The sequence below is a fragment of the Cannabis sativa genome, chromosome 6, assembly GCF_029168945.1.
Source record: "Cannabis sativa cultivar Pink pepper isolate KNU-18-1 chromosome 6, ASM2916894v1, whole genome shotgun sequence".
NCBI classification, from domain to species: Eukaryota; Viridiplantae; Streptophyta; class Magnoliopsida; order Rosales; family Cannabaceae; genus Cannabis; species Cannabis sativa.
Genome location: NC_083606.1, coordinates 31,080,356 through 31,101,141, shown reverse-complemented (window position 1 = coordinate 31,101,141; position 20,786 = coordinate 31,080,356). Strand labels below are relative to the sequence as shown.

The 20,786-nt window shown below is 36.4% G+C and overlaps 1 protein-coding gene and 1 long non-coding RNA gene across 2 annotated transcripts in view; both read left to right on the top strand.

Moving 5' to 3' along the window:
• Nucleotides 1–13,413, top strand: part of LOC115695042 (retrovirus-related Pol polyprotein from transposon TNT 1-94) — a 76,816-nt gene extending 63,403 nt beyond the window's left edge. The window contains 2 exon segments of the mRNA XM_061118073.1: nucleotides 13,117–13,257; nucleotides 13,306–13,413. Of these exon segments, the coding sequence (XP_060974056.1) occupies nucleotides 13,117–13,257; nucleotides 13,306–13,413 (249 nt within the window).
• A 3,119-nt stretch (nucleotides 13,414–16,532) lies between these two features.
• On the top strand, nucleotides 16,533–18,337 carry LOC133039462 (uncharacterized). Its single transcript, XR_009688620.1, has 3 exons — nucleotides 16,533–16,691; nucleotides 17,558–17,632; nucleotides 18,094–18,337. It is a non-coding gene; the product is annotated as an uncharacterized LOC133039462 (long non-coding RNA).
• Nucleotides 18,338–20,786: the final 2,449 nt, after the last annotated feature.

Below are 20,786 nucleotides of genomic sequence, written 5' to 3'. Positions count from 1 at the left end.
ATCACTCCAACCGCGAACCCTGCCCCTGGGACCTCTACCTCGGCCCAAAACACTTGAGGGGAACTGAGCTCCTCGACCTTGATCTGACCCGACCGAGATGCCCTGACTCCTAATATTCGCCTGGCGTCCATCTAGTCTGAACTGCCTCGAAATCCCGAGTTGGCACTTCAGGTCACGATCATCGAGAGCTTTACTAATGCCGCTTAATTCGGAAATTAGAAATGAAACATGCGCCTATTCTACTATCAGGCTACTAACATGCTTCCTAACAGGCTTTTCTTTTTTTTTTTATAACTGAATAAAATAAACTACTAAAGCAATAAAGGCTTACTGAACCGTGAACCGAGCTAACTGCTGATGATGATTGTACATGTCGTGACGATCTTCGGAAGACAACCTGGCGGCTCTGATACCAAATTGTAACACCCTAACTATCTTAGGCGTATTACGTGATTTTTAAACGTACTGTGCAGCTCGTTGCTAGTCAACGAGGTTTATGGAAAAAAACGTGATTAATTAAAATTTTGCTTTTTCATTAAACTTATAAACCATTTTGCAAAAAGTCTCGGGATCCCGATTTATAAAAATATTTACAAACGTTTTTACTGTCCAACTTTTACATCAAAATAAAGTCGTCTAACGACAGTTATAAAATCTCAGCCCTGCTGTCCCGAGGATCGTACGCTCCAGGCCTAACCGCCCCGACATGTACAATCTCATATGCTCGGTCACGGTCCATCAGCTACAGCCTTGCCTTTACCTACACATGAACATAAACTGTGAGTCGACAGACTCAGTAAGAAAAGCATACTAATATCATACATAACTAACTACCGTGTCCAACACGATACTGAGTCCCGCTACTGCCATGTCCAACATGGTACTGAGCCACTACTGCCATGTCCAACATGGTACTGAGTCCCGCTACTGCCATGTCCAACATGGTACTGAGCCACTACTGCCATGTCCAACATGGTACTGAGTTCTGAACGTTCATAGGGACGGTACTATTGACACGTAACAACCTGATCGGTCGAACCGGTCATACTCCGGCTGCTGGTCATACTCCACCTGTACCGACGTGTTACTATATCCTCCGATCGGCCGAACCGGTCATACTCCGGCTGCTGGTCATACTCCAGCCTGTACCGACGGGATACGTCAATAGCACGGGACCATCCACCCAGTGTCAGCTTGATCGGTCAAACCGGTCATACTCCGGCTGCTGGTCATACTCCAGCCTGTACCGACGTGACAGGGTTGGATAGCTCGAAGCCAACATACAACTAATGTAATCTAATAGGCTTCCTACATGCTCGCTAAACATGTAATCTACATATGCATACTGTTATACTAATCTTACCTGGATTCCGATTTCGTGTGTGCTTGGCCAACCCGACCGGAACCGAAGCCGAACGGACATCGGCTCCTAAACCATAAAAATCACAACGCTATAAGTGACACGCTAAATCACTTCCCGGGGACTAAAACTTGAAACTAAAAGTTTCCCTATCGATAAAAAGCATGGCAATACCCCTAAAAACCCAAAAACGAGGAAAACTAGGGTTACGAAAAATCCCCAACCGTGAGCAGATCGGTTGCCCAACCGAATCGGTTGCCGGGAAATTCTGAACCCCCATCCGGAATTCCGGATGCTCAACCGGAATTCCGGTTCCTCGCAGGCAGCCAACTAAAAAACTCATAACTTGACCAATTCAAACCCAATTGGTCCCAAACTTTCCAGACCTGCTCTATAGGTCCCAAATGACATTTCTAAAGCATCAAACCTACCCAGAAATCACATACACAAAAATCACCATTGGAGCTCAAGCTTTGAGTTCCAAACTCAAGCTTGAGCAAAACCCCCTAACATGCATCCAAACCTATTTATTTCTACTCAAATAAGCATATAATCATCTCTGAAAACACCTAGAAACATCCAGCAATTCACAGAAACAAAACACAACATTTTCTTTCAAAATTCATAACTTTTTCACCTAAGCACTTAACCAAGTAGAACAAGGATTCAAGCATGCTATACAATCTCATAAAACCTAATTATATCAGCATTTAAACAAGGAACAACAACAATAATAATCAGCAGCAACAACATCCTTGAATCAAGCATGCAACACCCATTTTCATCATGAATTTCAAGAAAAACAAAGGAAGAGATTAAAGCCAAGAAATACCTTGATTAGAGACACACAACAAGCTGAAATCTACAAGAATTTGAAGAGGAAAATCACCCTAGGAGCTGCCTCTAATGGCCGAATAGAGAGAGAGAGAGAGAGAGAGAGTTTCTTTGAATAAAAAGTGATTTTATTTTCTAAGTTTGGGAAAAGAATAAAAGCTATAATAATTCAATATATTCAGCCAAATAACATGCATAAAATAACCATTTAATTCATTTAATAAACTCACATAAGACAAAACACTAATGGGGCAAAAAGACCATTTTGCCCCTCCACCATAAAATCACATAAATCATACTAAAGGGGTATTTTTGGGACATTCAAAATTCCCGGCCATTCCCGACATTCCCAATGTCTAAAACCCGTCCCCAAAATACTAACATACTAAGTTGTGATTTCTACTGAGCCAAACGCCGAGTTCCAAAATACCGGACACCGGAAATGCGAAATATAAAAGCTACTAATAACATACTCATGCATATCTGAATTCCATAAATATCAATACTAAATTATTTAAATAGCTATAAATAATTTCATGATTAACATAAATAACTGCTAATTTCCAAATTAACTAAGCGGGCTTTACATACTTAACCCAGCACCCCCTCACACAAACTACCCCAATTGTGAAGGCCCATTTGCCTGATTTGAATGACTGTACTAGGTTAATTACACTAGTTTAACCTAATTAAAATTGAATTAGCAACATAATTAATTTCATTTATTTTGAAATTAATTTAGAAAATCATAGTTTAAAGAATTTAATATTCTAAGCTAAACTATATGTATTTTCTTGAATTTAATTAAATATGAATTATAACCATCTAGATTCTTTCTGGAACTTATTTTAAATTTTTCATTAAATATTCCTATTTAAGTTGATATTTAGTTATCCATAACTAACCAACTTAAATTTGAATATCTTTTGAATTCAAAATTTTAAAATTAAGTTGAGGAATTTTAGGAATTGGTTATTAAGATTCTTTAGATATTTTTTAAGTTGATATTTTTAAATATTAACTTAAAATGGAATATCTTAGATATTTTTAGGTTAATATCTTTTTTGAATATTAACTTAAAATATCTACAAAATTAAGTGGTTACAACTTAATTTTGAATTTAATTAAATCTGATTTGAAAGATATTTAAGTTGATTTTTTAGATTCTTTCTAAAACAACTTAAACAAGATATTTTCAAATTTGTTCCATTTAAAATTCAATTTTTTTTGAATTTAATTAATAATTGAAAATTAATTAAAGTTGATTTTAATCAATTTTGATTTTTAATTTTTCATTATTATATTATGGAACTTATTCGATATTTATTTGAATTTATTTTTTCAAATTTAAATAATAATTGAAAATTAATTAAAGTTGATTTTAGTTAAACCAACTTTAGTTTGTAATTTTTCATTATTATAATATCGAATTTAAATGATTATACAAAATACATATATTATTTTTAAATAATGAGCTTTTAATCAAGAGACATTCGATCTCCATTGTGGGTTTTACACCGCGTTTGTTTTAGTGAGTAATCCTCCCTAATGGAGGAACGTTCATTAGCAATTTCGCACCGTTTAACCTCGCATGATAAGTAGTTTGTAAGTGTTTTGTATGGTATAGATCACCCTAATGGTGGCGACCATACTTGACTTGCAAGTTATGAAACAATGGTGGAAGCTCATAAGATAGAATTGCCTTGACTCTCGCCTAAACGGGACAACGCTGAATTCAAATCTTGATCGAATAAAAGGTTGCTAGAATGTTTATCATTTTAGATGAGCTGACAACTCTATTCAATGAATGATGCTTTGACTCTCGCCTAAACGGGACACTGTATCAGTTTGTTGAAATACCTTGGAAAATAAACTATGTTAGATTTAGTATTTCTATAACATATGTAATTACTTGTTATTTTCTAAATTGTGTATGAATTTATGAGCCAAAACCTTAATTCTGTTTTATTGATGTGTTGTAGTGTCATTATGAATAACCCACCCCCCGATCCTCTCTTAGTTACTATCTTAGCAAAAGAACTCTATAGTGTGAAAATGCATCCTGGTAGTTGCATTAACTCGCACCTGTTGATGATGAATCTGAAGTTCCAAAAGGCAAATCTACTGGGAATTGATTTATCAAGAGAACAATGGGTCCAACTTATCCTTAATAGTCTTCCTCCGGAGTATAATGAATTTGTTATCTCTTATATGATCAACAATTCTAACTCCTCCGACATGGACAAGCTCGAAACAGAATTACGAGCCCATGAATCGGAACTTGATTGCAATGGGTCCCCTGGGTTTGCAATCAATAATCGAAGGAAAAGGACTAGGTATGAAGGATCTAGCAAAACTGCTTCTTCAAGTACAATTATCAGACATAATCTTCTATGTTCGAATTGTAATGGAAAGGGTCATCATGAAGAACGATGTCCTGTGCTTCTAAACAATTCAAACGAAGGTAATGCTTTTGTCTTTGAATCATGTGTTTTAGAGAACGACAAATCCATCCGGATTGTTGATTCCGGGTCTACTAACCATGTATGTTCTTCAGTAGCTTGCTTGAAACCTGGGAAAATCTACTTCCAGGAGAGTTACAGCTTAAAGTTGGCAATGGCGAATTAGTATCGGTCAAAGCTAGAGGAAAAGCCCGCATCAAGTTTCAACAAAGATTTTTAATTTTAGAAAATGTTTTATTTATTCCAAACTTTAGTAGAAACTTGATTAGTGTCTCATGTTTGTAAACACAATCTTATATATTGAATTTTTCGAGTACAAATTGTTCAATTTCTCGTAATGGATTTCAAATATGTGTTGCTATAATGGAACAAGGGCTTTATGTTTTAAGACCGAGTACTCAAATCTCACTAAATAGTGAACTTTTCAGTGTAGCTAGACCTAGAAACCTAAAAAGAAAAGAGATTGATAATGATGATCAAACTTATCTATGGCATTTACGTTTAGGTCATATAGGCTTTGATAGACTCAATAGGCTCACCAAAGACGGTCCATTGAAAAATGTCGTCCTAGGTGAACCGCCGCATGCGAGTCCCGCCTAGAAGGAAAAATGACTAAACGTTCTTTCTCTCGCAAAGGGAGAGCGTGCCAAAATCCCTCTAGTGGTTAGTGCATTCCGATGTCCGCGACCTTTGAATGTCAAAGCCCGAGGTGGTTATGAGTATTTTGTCACTTTCATTGACGATTTCTCTAGATATAGTTTTCTTTACCTAATGCAAAAGAAATCGAAACGTTTGAAAAGTTTCAAGAATTTCATGCTTTGGCCCAAAACCAATTAGGTAAATCATTAAAGATCTTGCGAATCGATAGGGGTGGAGAATATATGGATATGCGAGTTCAAAGATCATTTAATTAAACTTGGAATTGAATCCCAATACACCGCCCAAACCTACTCCACAACAAAATGGAGTTGCGTAAAGAAGAAATCGCACTCTTTTGGAAATGGTTAGGTCTATGCCGAGTTATTCAACTCGTCTACGTCCTTCCGGGGATATGCTATACAGGATGGCAAATGACATTTTAAATGTTGTTCCATCTAAAGCAGTCCCTAAGACACCCGTCGAACATTGGAATGGTCGAACACCTAGTTTGCGCCATTACGAATTTGGGGGTGCCCCGCTCATGTCTTAAGAAAGAAAGAAGGCAAACTTGAATCACGTACCGAAGTATGCATGTTTGTTGGAAATTCTAAAGAGACTAGGGGTGGACTTTTTTATAGTCACAAGGATAATAAAGTGTTTGTTTCTACAAATGCTACTTTCCTTGAAGAGAACTATATTAAAGACTACAAACCGAAAAGTAAAGTTGTTCTAGAGGAATTGCTATCAGATATAAGTCCTTCCAATGTTCCGTCCTCTTCCACTCGTGAAGAAGACGATCCCACTCCCTCGGTTGAACAACCGAGAAATCTACTACTAAAGTTTCTGTTCAGAAGACTACCATACCTCGTCGTAGTGGGAGAGTTTCAACAAAACCTGCTCGTTATGGCTTGGATGGTGAAATCAATATGGTCGTAGGTGACGGTATTGATGACGATCCATTAACCTATAAACAGGCAATGGCTAGTCCGCAACGGAAACGATGGTCGGCCGAATGGATTCGAAATGGATTCCATGAAAAAGAACAAAGTCCGGGAATATGTAGACGCACTCGACGACTATCATCCGATAGGATGCAAGTGGGTTTACAAGAAGAAAAGAGGAGCTGGAGGCGAAGTCGAAACTTTCAAAGCTAGACTTGTAGCCAAGGGTTATACCCAAAGAGAAGGCGTGGACTATGAGGAAACTTTTAGTCCTGTTGCCATGCTCAAATCCATCCGAATTCTTCTCTCCATAGCCGCCGCTTTCGATTATGAAATGCGGCAAATGGATGTCAAGACTCGCCTTCCTTAATGGGGTACTTGAAGAAACCATCTATATGGAGCAACCAGAAGGTTATGTTCTTCCTGGGCAAGAAAAGAAAGTTTGCAAGTTAAACAGGTCTATCTATGGACTTAAGCAAGCTTCTCGCTCATGGAACAAGAGGTTTGATGAAATCATCAAAACCTACGGCTTTCTTCAGAATGAAGATGAACCTTGTGTTTACCAACTCAAGGAAGACTAAATAGTTGTATTCCTGGTCCTTTATGTTGATGACATTTTGATCATTGGAAACAATGTCAAGAAAATGACTCACATTAAGGAATGGCTCAACACTCAATTCGATATGAAAGATTTGGGTGAAGCAGCCTATGTTCTTGGTATTCAGATTATAAGAAACCGGAAGAACAGATCTCTTGCTCTCTCTCAAACGACCTACATAGACAAAGTCTTAGAGAGATTCTCCATGAGCAACACCAATGGGGCAAACATGCCTTCTAGATATGGTATTCGTCTATCTAAGGAACAGTCACCGACTGATCCTCAAGAGATAGAGGACATGGCGAAAATTCCCTATGCCTCTGCAGTTGGAAGTCTAATGTATGCAATGTTATGCACTAGACCTGACATCTGTTATGCTGTTGGAATCGTGAGCAGATATCAGTCTAATCCAGGACAAGAACATTGGAATGCAGTTAAGTATATTCTGAAATACTTAAAGAGTACAAGGAATCTTGTGTTAGTCTACAAGGGTGGTGCTTTAAATCCCATAGGCTACACTGATTCGGATTTCCAGTGCAAGTCTTGAAGACAGGAAATCAACATCTCGGGATGGTGTTTACTCTTGGGGGTGGAGCAAGTGGTTTGGAGAAGTGCTAAACAAACCGCAATATCGGACTCAACTATGGAAGCCGAATACATAGCAAGACCGAAGCCGCAAAAGAACTTGTCCGGCTAAGAAAGTTCTTCACCAGCATAGGAGTTGTTCCTGGAATGGAAAAGCCTGCGGTACTACTCGTGATAACAATGGAGCAATAGCAAACAAAGAAAGAACCTCGAAGCCACAAGAGAAGCAAACACATTGAAAGGAAGTATCACATTATCGGAGAATACGTGGCAAGAGGGGACGTACTAGTTGAGAAAGTTGACACAGAGGACAACCTAGCCGATCCATTTACCAAAGTCTTGGCCGTGACAGCCTTTGAAAAGCACCGTCAGAATTTAGGATTAATTGATATGTACTAATTAGTTTTATATTAGTGCAAGTGGGAGTTTGTTAGGTTTTATGCCCTAAATAAAACTCTATTTCAATGTAATCTATTTTATTCAACATCAATAAAGAAACAGAAGTATTTTTCATTCATTTGTGTATGTTTTGGCTCACTTTATCAATTGCTTGTCTAATTGATTTATAAATTCATCTTAAACCCTTTTCACATACTTGATCATGTTTATTGTCTTGTCATCACATTGGAAAGTAAACATGACTATGTGAATAAAGTTTCCTAGATTTATCGGACACGGTGGTTTTTACTCGATATGATAATCTACAACAAGAGTTTACTTGTATTTGGAGAAATACTATGTTCTTTCCGAACATTGGTTAAAGTAAAGCTCGGGTTGGATGCATGGAGTATGCATCGGAAGGACCGATATTGAACTTTGAATTAGATTTAATTAAAGTTACCGTAAAATCTATTCAAGTCAATATCGCCAAGTTGATCCTAGATCAAATGATCTTAATCCTGTTATGATTAGGCTCAATCTTGAAAGGCTATTCGTGTTCTTTGATTTGTTAGTTAAGCCTACTTTTAGGTCAGGGTGATACGTACATTTTGGGAACACGGTAGTGCAATTGAGTGGGAGCGCTAGCATAAACATGGAATCTATAGCTTCTATCTGGCAAATAGTAAGCAAAGGATGATTTCCTTCGAGCTTGGCCAAACGAAAATAAATGGTGGAGATCTCATTTCACATAAGCTGAAATATCATTTATACGGGGTCAAGTGTTTTAAGGATAAAATACATGGTAGGGTGTTACGGTAATTTAATCCCTTTACTATGTAGATCATTCATATAGAGGATCATTGATCAAATTAGGATTATAACAATGGATAACTAATGATGTGTCTATATGGTGGAACATATAGAGCATTCTATATACTGAGAGTGCAATTCTAAGTTCTATGCGTGGATTCAACGAAGAATTAATAAGTTAGTGAATTTTAGTGCTAAATTCTTGATCTACTTATTGGAAGCTCAGTTATATAGACCCATGGTCCCCCCACTAGTTGAGATAATATTGTTTGTAAGACTCATGTAATTGGTTTTGATTAATCAATTATAATTCACAAATTAGACTATGTCTATTTGTGAAATTTTCACTAAGTAAGGGCGAAATTGTAAAGAAAGAGTTAACAGGGGCATATTTGTTAATTATGATACTTTGTATGGTGCAATTAATAAATATGATAAATGACAATATTATTTAATAATTATTTATAGTTATTAAATAGTTAGAATTGGCATTTAAATGATTGAATTAGGAAATTGGCATTTTTGAGAAAATCAGATACAAAAGTGGTAAAATTGCAAAATTGCAAAAATCAAGGCCCAGTCCACCTAGCCTAGGGCCGGCCACTTATGTTATCTTTTTTAAATGATTTTTTCATTATTTTAATGCCATATAATTCAAATCAAACCCTAGAGGAATGCTATAAATAGATAGTGAAGGCTTCAGGAAAATTACACTTTTTCTGAATCATAAAAACCTGAGCCTCCACTCTCTTCTCTAGCCGCCACTCTCTCTCTCTTTTCTTTCTCAATATTTCGAACCTCTCTTAGTGATTAGAGTAGTGCCCACACACATCAAGCAATACCTCAATCATAGTGAGGAAGATTGTGAAGAAAGATCAACAGCAAAGGAGATTCAGCATCAAGGATTCAGAGAAGAAGATCCAGGTTCAGATCTTGATAATACTCTGCTACAGAAAGGAATCAAGGGTTAGAAATCTGAACGGAAGGAGTCATTATAATTCCGCTGCACCCAATGTAAGGCTTCTTAAACTTTATATGTGTTTAATTTATCGTTTTAGAAAGTTCATATTTAGGATGTTAATAAACATACTTGTGAGTAGATCTAAGATCCTGGTAAAATAATATCCAACAAATAGTTCATCTGGTCTTAGAACATAAAGCCCATGTTCCATAGATGAGACACAAATTTGAATGTCATTTCGAGAAATCATAGAATCAAACCTCGAAAAAATCAATTTGTATTGTTGCAATTGTAAACATGAGACAAAAATTAAGTTTCTACTGAAATTTAGAATAAATAAGACATTGTCTAAATCCAAAATTCAGTTCTGAAACTTGAGTTTGGCTTTTCCTCTAGCTCTAACCGATACCATTTCGCCATTACCAACTATAAGTTTCAACTCTTCGGATTTTAAATAATTCCAGTTTTCAAGCAATTGCAATGAACAACAGACATATCCAAAATCAAGAATCCAGATGGATTTGTCAATCTCTAAAATGCATGATTCAAAAACCAAAGCATTGGAAACACTGCTTAACTGTTTTTGGATTGTTCTTATTGCTGGTTCAATCTGTTGTGAAAGATAATCTGAGTAAGTAGAATCACTTTCTATATCCTTTTCAATTGAGCCTGAAGTAGTAGGATTGTTGAAGGAATTATTCTCAATATCTTCAGCTTTCCTTTTGCCCTTATCTGCATTACTGGAGAAGGATCTCCATGAAGTGACAATGTCCGTTCATAAGCGCGCATTCAGCGTCCAGGTGGTCTATGTCGGACAAGTTCCAATTGTTAATCACAAATTGGCTAAACTTAGGTGATAAGGTGTTGAGAATAAAATGAACTCTTTGCTCTTCAGATAAAACAATTCCCAGCATAGCTACTTTCAGGAATTTCATGTTCATCATGAGCAAGTGTGAAGTGATGCTCTGACCAGGAGTCATCTTCACACTTTTGACTTCATTCCTAAAGGCATATTCTAGATGAGGATTGGGGTGTGAGTTGTATTTTGACACTACAAATATCAATAAACAAAAATAAATTATTGGTTCAATAAATTCATACACAAGTTTAGAAAATAACAAGTAAAGCAAATATGTTTTTAAAAATACCAAAAACTAAACATTATTATTTTCCAAGGTTTCCAACACAATGAAATACAGTGTCCCGGTAGACGATAGTCAAAGATAACATTAGTTGAATAGAGTAGTCAACTCATTTAAAATGGACACCATCTTAGCAACCTTTTATTCGATCAAAATGAGAATCCAACGTTGTCCCGGTAGGCGAGAGTCAAGGTTTATCTTATTTTATGAGCTTCCACCATTGTTTCATATTCTGTAAGTTTATTTCTAAGTAGTCACCGTAGGGGAGAGTATAATAGAAACGAAAACTTACAAAATGCTTATCATATGAGATCTTACGGTGTTAAGTGCTTTCAACGAATAACCATCCATAAGGGGGACGAAGTCTAGCATCTCGAGGTTATATTGAAAAGAATTAGCCATTGTAAGACCAACAATGGAGATCGAATATCTCTTTGATTAAAACTCATTATTTAAAATAATGTATTTTTAATTAATCATTTATTTTAACCTATATATTTTAATGATGAAAATTACTTAATTTAAGTTGATCCAAAATTAATTTTCAACCTTAATTTAATTTTCAAACAATAATTTTGAAAAATCCATTTATAAATAATTATAAAATTTCAAAATTATATAAAATATAATAAAATAAATTTCTGGAAAATATCTAATTTAAGTTGTTCTAAAATTTTCAACTTAAATAATTTTTCAAAATTTAATTAAATATCAAATTAAGTATCTTGAACTAATCACCTTAATTTATTTAAGTTGATCCAAAATTAACAAATTTTCAACTTAAAAAAATATCTGAATAACTAATTTTCTAGAAGATTCTACTTAATTATTAATTTCAAAATATTCAAATTTAAGTTGACAATTTTCAACTTAAATATATTTTCTATGAAAATTCAAATAATTAAGTTTTCAGAAGAATCTAATTAGTTATAACTTCTTTTATTTAATTAAATACAGAAAAATACATCTAGTTTATCTTGAATTATTTTCATTAAACTAAGTGTGTTTTTCTTAAATTAATTTCAAAATAATCTGATAAAAAATTAATTTCATATATTTTGAAATTAATTATGTTGCTAATCAAATTAGGCAAATGAGCCTTCACAATTGAGGTTGTTCATGTGAGGGAGGGTTGGGTTCAGTATGTCGTACTCAATACTAATGGCCCCTAACTCTCACACAAGGCCCAAAAGAGAGGAATTTAACCTTAATTTAAACAACTATTATTAATTGAATAGGCCCCATACTAATTGGGCCTGAATAAGATTTATCAAATGTGACAATTTTATTTAGCAACCTAGTCCATTTTAATTACAAAAAATTAAATGGGCTACCTATATGAATCTATGCCCAAAGCAAACATATAGGCTCACACAGGCATACTGATATGGATGGATCCTATCATGTTACTAGGTTTATACACAGATGAAAGAAGATTGCAAAATTTACCTGTTATAAATTATTTATTTGACCTATTTGTTGGAATTATTTTACCAGGATCTAGATTTACTACCATGTATGTTGTTTAACATCCTAATATGAATTTCTAAACCAATGTAAATAAACACATATAAAGTTTAAGAAACCTTACATTGATTGCAGCGGAATATAATGACTCCTTCCGTTCAGATCTCTAGCCCTTGATTCCTTTCTGTAGCAAAGAATTATCAAGATCTGAACCTGGATCTCTTTCTCTCCTTCTTGTTGATTGGATTCTTCACAGTCTTACATACTATGATTGAGGATAAACTTGATGTGTGTGGGCACTTACTCAACTACTAATGGCTGAAATTATTTAGTGAAGAAAGGCTATAGGTTTCGAATTGAAGAAGAATGAAGAAGGAAGAGATCTCATCTAGGTTTTTAGCTTTTGAGGCATTATTTTGGATAAAGAGGCCATAGCTATCCTTTTATACTATCTTCAATAGGGTTAGGGTTGAATTATTATGGATTAAAAAAGAATAAAATATTGGGAAAAAATAACTTGTTGGCCGTACACTTCAAAGGGCCAATCTCTAGTTACAATTTTGCCACTTTATTTCAACCACTTATTCTTCTTTTCAATAATACCATATTTTCCAATTCAAACCTATAAATGTCAAAACTATTTATTTTTTATTTTTTTGAAAAAGAGGATACTTTATTCAAAAAACTAGGCAAACGGCAGCCACTAAACCAGCAGCCACCAAGACAAGCAAAGGACTACTAATTCTGAATTACATTAAGTAAATATGCATTCCCATGGCTCATTTTAAAGGGCCCTTTACTCAAAACTCTAAGTTGAACAATGTTTCTAACTTCCAAACTAATACTTTTGGGAGAAGCACAAGTCAAGTCAAAAAAACAACAATTTCTATTTGCCCAAATCTGATAATAAACGACAATTGTTACCATGTTCAGTAGGCGTTTTCAGAGGTCATGTTTCTTGAAATCACACCTGTAGCTAAGATCATTGTTCGAGCTCAGCCAACTGTAGTTTCCAAGCCAAGAGTTCACTTCTTGTTGCACCTGCTTAGTGAAGATGCATCTATAGAAAATGTGCTCGTGAGATTCCTCTTCACTATCACACAACGGGCATAAGGTACTTTGCAGCGGCAGAAACTTGCTAAGAAAATCACGAGTAAGCAGTTGGGTGTTGATGATTTGCCAATAAACAAATCTATGTTTTGGCAGCAGAAGGTTGTCCCAAATGCCTCTTGAGTATTGGACTTTCGGCTTCTCTACAAGAAGGTTGTAAAATACCTTTGCTTTAAGCTTGGATCCCGTCACGGTCTGCCTCAACTTGGCCTCATCTGTAGTATCCCGAAGCTTCAGCAACTTCTTAAAATACCAGCTGGTATCTTGAGTCTTTGGGAAGCTCCATATGTCTCTACCCTTCAAATAGATTGAGTTGATCCATTTAACCCATAGGGAATCTTGTTTGTTGGCAAGAGCCCAAAGAAATTTAGCCATAAGCGCCTTGTTCCAATTTTTCCCATCACGGAAGCCAACTTCACCAAGACCTTTAGGAAGGAAACTTTATCCCAAGAGGCTCGATGAAGCTTGCTCCTATTGCCATTAGAACCCCAAAGAAAATCTCGACAACTCTTATCAATAGCAGCCGTAACCTTAGAGGGAATAATGAATATGCTCATCCAAAAGTTCCTTATACCAAGCAAGACCGAGTGGATCAATTGAGCCCTACCCGCAAAGGACAAGTTTCTACTAGCCCAATAATTAAGGTTCATGTTGATCTTATCAAGAATTATTCCACAATCAGCAAACTTCCATTTGGTAGGACGAAGGTTGACTCCCAAGTATTTAAGAGGGAACCCTCCTTCTTCAAACTTGACTAGATCAAGAATCTGCTTCCTTGTCTCAACATTAACTCCTCCAAAAAAGATTTGAGACTTCGAATTATTGGCTTCTAAACCAGTAGCTTTGCAAAAGCATAAGATAGCTTCATGGATTAGCTTGACCGAGCTAAAATTCCCTTTGCAAAAGATCACAAGATCATCAGCAAAACAAAGGTTTGTTAGTCTTAAGTGTTTGCACATTGGGTGGTAACCGAACCCTTTCTTCCCAGCAAAATGACTACATAGTCTAGTGAGATACTCCATAATCACAACAAAAAGAAGAGGGGACATTGGATCTCCTTGACATAGGCCTTTCTTGCCTTTGAAATTGCCTTGAATTCTACCATTCAGCAGTAAATGATAGTGAGTGCCTTCCAAACAAGTCATAATCCAGCTAATAAAGCGTGAGGAGAAGCAAAGAGACCTCAAAAGATCTTCAACAAATTGCCAATCAACAGTGTCATAGGCCTTGCTTAAGTCAATCTTCATAATACATCTAGCTGAAATATTTTTCCTTGTGTAGCCTTTAAGGAGATCTTGAAAAATCATGATGTTATGAGCAAGTAATCTATTTTTGATAAACGCACCTTGATTATTCTGAACAATGATGGGAAGCACTTCAGAAAGTCTTGTGCATATCATTTTGGAGATACACTTATAGATTGTGTTGCAACAAGCTATAGGTCTGTAGTCCTTTGCTGAGTTCGGGTTAGCAATGTTCGGGATGACGGAGATAACCATTTCATTGAAGTGTTTTGGGAGCCTACCATTTGCAAAGAACCCCAACACAGCATTAGAAACATCATCCCCAATCTTCCTCCACATGTCCCTGTAAAATCCTGACCCAAATCCATCAAGCCCCGGGCTTTTAGAAGGGTGAATACTGAACAAGGCTTTTTTGACATCTACCTTGTTAAAGGGTCTTATCATATGGACTTGTTGTTCTAAGTTAAGACATCTTCCATGATTGATACTTTCAAGATCTATCTTCAAAGTAGCATTGCTCTTGCTGCCCATAAAGGTCTCAAAGTGCTTCACAAAGTGCTTGACAACTTCCTCAAAGCTATCCACAATCTTATTATCTTTAACAAAGGTGGTGATTCTATTCTCCATTCTTCTTTTCCTCATGGCCATATGAAAGTAATTAGAGTTTTCATAATTAAATTTGATCCACTGAATTTTACTTTGTTGCCTCAGCCACTTCGAGTACCTGTCTTTAGCTAAAATAAAATTCTGCTGAGCAATGGTGACAGCTGCCTGCTGATGAGCATCCGAGGAGTTGGTTGCAGCAGCCTCCTTACTGAGGCAGAAGTTATCTTTCGCAGTCGTGTACTCCATAACCACATCCCTAATGTTTTCCTTGCAAAACACTTTCAACTCATGCTTCAATCTAAGCATTCTCTGCACCAACCCAGCCAGCCCCTCATAAACCGTAGGTTTCCTCCAACTTCCCATGACAGTTTCCTCAAACCCCAAGTAGGAAGACCAATTATTCCCATATCTAAAAGGTTTCACCCCCATATTTCTTACCTCATGAAACCGGATTAGACATAAGCTATGATCTGAAACAACTTTCCATTTGAAGCAAGCATTAGTGTTTGGGAACTCATCCAACCAAATGTTGTTAGAAAAAACACGATCAAGTTTGGAATAAATTATATCCCCAACTTCATGTTTATTAGTCCAAGTAGAATAGGAACCAGAACATTTTAGCTCCTCAACTTGGCCCAAAGCAAGCCAAGATTGGGCATCTAAAATGTCTTTGCTAAGAATCTGTCTTCCCCCAAATCTGTCTTGGTAATTAAACATAGCATTGAAATCACCAAAGATGATCCAAGGCTCATTTAAATTCCCCAAACCAGCAAGCTTATCCCAAAGATCTTTTCGGGTTTCCATAGAATTGCTCCCATAAATCGCTGTGACAAAAAAAGCCTTCTTTTGATCAAATAACTTGACTTTGCAGTGCACATATTGGCTGTAATACCCTGGAATTAAGGAAATGGATTAGCAAAGCACTAACTAGTTAATTGAGTATTATTGTAGAATTATATTATATTATAATTTATTATATGTGAATTAATATGAGAAATGACATGTTAAGACCCCGTTGGTGAGCTAGGGGCATTTTAGTAATTTTGACCCGAGAGGGGTAAAACTGTGAATTTAATTTATTTATGTGCTTATGAACTATATTATTATATAGTATGCATGTTTTGTCCTTCTTCAGGTGTGTTCTGACAAGTCGGGGCGGTATAGTCACAACCGGGTATTTCGGGCCGAACCGGGTTCGGGGCCGAAATACAATTTTGGGATTATTTATTAGCATTTTAATAAAGTGTGATTAATCTGAAATTTAATTGGGTATATTTATGTTAGAAATATCTATGTTATCCTTGGAATGCTTTTATGTGTTATTTGGCCCTAGGGGGCATTTTGGTAAATTGGCCTTTTGGATTAATTGCAACAAAAATGAATTATTTTACATTTTAGAAATAAAATTTTGGGTTATTTTCTCAGCTCTTGGCTGAACCCTATTCTCCCTCTCCCTTCAATCTTTTCACTTCAAATCTTCCTCTCTTGTGTGTTGTTGAGCTTGTTGGAGCTTGGGGGATTTTGGTGTGCTTTGATTGTGAGAACTTTGAGGTATTTTCCAGCTCTTATTTCTGAATTTTATTGCTTTGATTTTGAAATGAAATAGGTATGAACTCATGGGTTATGTTCTTGAATTGCATGCTTATGGGTTTTAGATTGTTTATGGAGTTGTAGCCATGGTTGTGTTGTGAATTATAAGATTTGCTTTGTGTATGCTTTGAATGGTAAATTTGGGGATTTCTAGTTGCTGAATTTGGGTTAGAAAAAAACATGCTGAATTTTGATTCATTATGGTGACTTCCTTGTGTAGCTTCTTTATGAGTTCTTGGTGATTTTGCTCAAGTTGGAGCTTTGAATTTTATGTTGTTTAATCTGAAATTTTGATGTGTTTTGCTGGTGTTCAAGCATAAAAATTATGTATGTTAATGCCTATTTAGGTACTTTTTATTTGGTGAATGGTTAGCTTGAGTTGTGTTTGGGTTTGTGTTGAATTAGATGAGTTTAGGGGCTAAAATTCATTGCTGAATGCTGATTTTTAGTTGCTGGTTTTTGGTGTTGTTGGAAGTTAATTAGGTGTAATTCCACTCTAATTACTTGGTTTATGCTAGGTGAAAGTTTGGTATCATTGTGGGTTGATATAGCATGAAAATTGGTATTTTTAGATGCATTTTCGTGGCTGGAAACAGGGTTTCCTGGGTTTTTAAACTCAGTAGCCGCGGCCATTTTTGGCAGCTTATTGTATTTTTTTTCGGGTTTTTGTTTTGGTCATAACTTTTGACTCAGGACTCCGTTTGGGACGTTCTTTATATCGTTGGAAAGCTCGTTCCGAGCTCTATCTGAATATCTGGAATTTAAATGCCCAATTTTTAATTTGTGGAAATGGATTTTGGGATTAACCCTATACTTGTGTATCCCAGAATTCTGACTAGGATTACCTGCACTTGGTCAGGAGCACCCGGGGATTTGGAATCTCCATATTTGTGGGACATCAGGTAAGACAGTATTTAGCACGTAGAGATATGCGCAATGGTGCTTATATGGAATGTGATTTATATGAGAAACTAGAAACCGGGATTAGAGTTATTACTCTAAAGTGAGCGGTTTATTGGCTTAGGGTTATTACCCAAGTGAATTGTTAATATGTAATTGTTATGCCATGATGTATATAGATGTATATTGAAGTAAAGAGTTATGTGTTCAAGGCATAATCGGGTTGGACTCGGTAACTAGAACCGAGATGAACCGTTCTAAGGCCTTATTGTAATTAGACGTGTGAGCGTAACACGTAGGTCTATGCCACATAGACATAAATAGGCGTGTGAGCGTAACACGCAGGTCTGTGTCATACAGACAACTATGAAATGGCATTATTATTTATGTGATGAGTTATATATGATTAACGATATATCTTACTGTCTTGCTGGGCTTGGCTCACGGGTGCTCTACTGTGCAGGAAAGGGTAAATCTATCTCTGATCACCCATGAGTATGGGAGGTGGGCGATGTATGTACATGTTCGGGCCACACTAGACCAAGCGGGTTGGGGTCTACCAGCGTTGAAACTTTTGTAACTCTATTTTGCCGCTTAGGTCAGCTAAGGAGAAAAGACTTGTAATATTTTGTAAAATGATTTTTGGGATCCCGAAACATGTAACTTTTATTTGTAAGGTTAAAATTATCACAAGTTTATTTTCATTTCGTTTTCGTGTAAAGTTTAATTTCCGCGCTTATTTTAAAACCAATCCCGTTTAGGGGATTAGGGTTTCTTAATCATATTGGGTAGCGTGCCTAAATCTTAGGGCGTTACATTGGCTGTTCTCACTTATTGTAGTCACCTGAACAAAGTTTTTCTGCCAAAGCAAGATTATTCTCCCAGCAATAACAGTACTAGAGTAGTAATTCCAAGAAGTAAAATTCTCCTCCATACTAGAACAAACTTTTTCATGCTTAAGTTTGGTCTCAAACAAAGCACCAAACCCAATTTTATTCACTCTCAAAACATCAATGCTGGTCCTTTTTATTCATCCCTCTAACATTCCACCCTAACATATTTAAAGCATCCATAAAAAATGATTAGAGTTAGGAAGCACAACCTCTTCTATTGCTACAATTTGCAACACTTCATAGCCATTGTTACCGTTGGTTGTATTGTTTTCCTTCATGTCTTTAGCAGTGTTAAATTGTCTCAGCCTTTTCTTTCGAGGGGTTATCCACCTATTCTCCCCATCAACTTCATTAACATCACTCGGCACTACCTCCCCTGCCTTTTTTTGCACCAGCGAACTTGTGTTTGCCTCTTGTTTAGCATCAGTTTTTAACACTGGTTCTTTGTCCGAATTAACCTCCTATTTTTTCTTCAATTCACCATTGTCAACTCCTTGTTTTTTCTTCCAAACAACTTTAAGATCTCTATTACAATTAGCTACAATGTGTCCCAAGTTTGCACATGCCGCACATTTGGTAGGAAGCCACTCATACTCCACTGGTTGTTCAACTAGTTGCTTTCTTTCATTAACAAAAGCAATGGTTTTCGGAGGGTCATCCGAAATTTCAATCTCCACAAGGACACGAGAAAATTTCACCATCGATCGCTCTTGCGTAACCTTGTCTATCATCACCGGTTTGCCAATAGTACTAACAAGCGCACTTAGGTTGTTTCTTCCCCAATATTGCAGCCCCAATCCATTTAGACGGATCCAGACGGGAACTGAATTCACCATTCGAGTCGTATCAAGATCAGTGGACCAAGGACGTAAAACTACTGGTTTCTTGTCAAAATGAACCACACCAGCCTCAAGAATAAGATCACGGGTAGCTTCATCTCTGAAGTTAACCAGAGTACACCCCGAATGCATACGAACGATCTTCTATATACCAAGATTGCCCTAAATTCTCTTCACAAATCCTTCAAACACCTTGAAAGGGGGGTTTGCACCTAGGACAATACAAACAATGGCATTTTTCCAGAATGAAGCTTCATCTTCTATTTCCTCTAGGTCAAGTTTGGCCAAAACTTGATCACCTACACGGACTGGTTCAGTATATTTGAGTCTAGAGGAAGGGGTAGGTACCTGATTGGAATGGAACTTACTCCACAACTCTTTCGCATCAGTCTGGTAATCGGCTTTCTCTGCATCCATAGCCCAGGTGCCAGTTCTCGGAGAAGCACGCAACTGCTCCTCACCTCTAAGGTCCATTCCAGCATCTGTAACCAAGTTCTCACAAGTATCGTGAAACTCATCTGTTTGCTCTCCTTCAACAGTAAAACCATCAGCTTCTACCTCTTGGATCGAAGGGAGATCGTCGACTGAATTCGAGCGTGTCGTGGCAGTGATTCCAGGCTTTCAAGTGATCCGCTTCTTCTTCGCCATGGGAGAAGCAGGGGAACCTCACACGCCATAAAAGGAAGATTACACCCAAAACTATTTATTTAATTATTAAAATAATTATCAAATAAAATTGTCATTTATAATATTTATTAATTCGACTCCATAAAGTCTCTTAATTAACAAATAAACCCCAAAACATTATTTCTTCACAATCAAGCCATAACATAGTGAAAAAATTCATAAACTAGACATAGTCTAATTTTAGAATTATAATTGATTAATTAAAATCAATTAACTGAGTCTTACAAGCAGTTTGTCTCAACTAGTATGGGGACCATGGGCCTATATAACCGAGCTTCCAATAAGCAGATCTAGAATTTACAAAGTAAATTCACTAACTTATTAATTCCTCATTGCATCCACCATAGAACTTGGAATTGCACTCTTAGTTACATAGAACGCTCTATATGTTCCACGATATAGATACGCTATTAATTATATATTGTTATAATCCCAATAATCAATGATCCTCTATAGATGATCACATTGCATAGGGATAAAATTACCGTTACACCCTTTCAATGTATTTTATCCTTAAAACACTTGGCCACCTATAAATGATATTTTAGTGAAATAATATAATCACTAAAATGAGATCTCAATCATTTATCTCTATTCATCCAAGCTCGAAGGAAATCATCGTTTCACTTCTAAATACCTACAGAGACTATAGATTCCATATCTATGTTTAGCGCTCCCACTCAATTGTACTATCATGTTCCCAAAATGTACGTATCACCCTGACCAAAAAGTAGGCT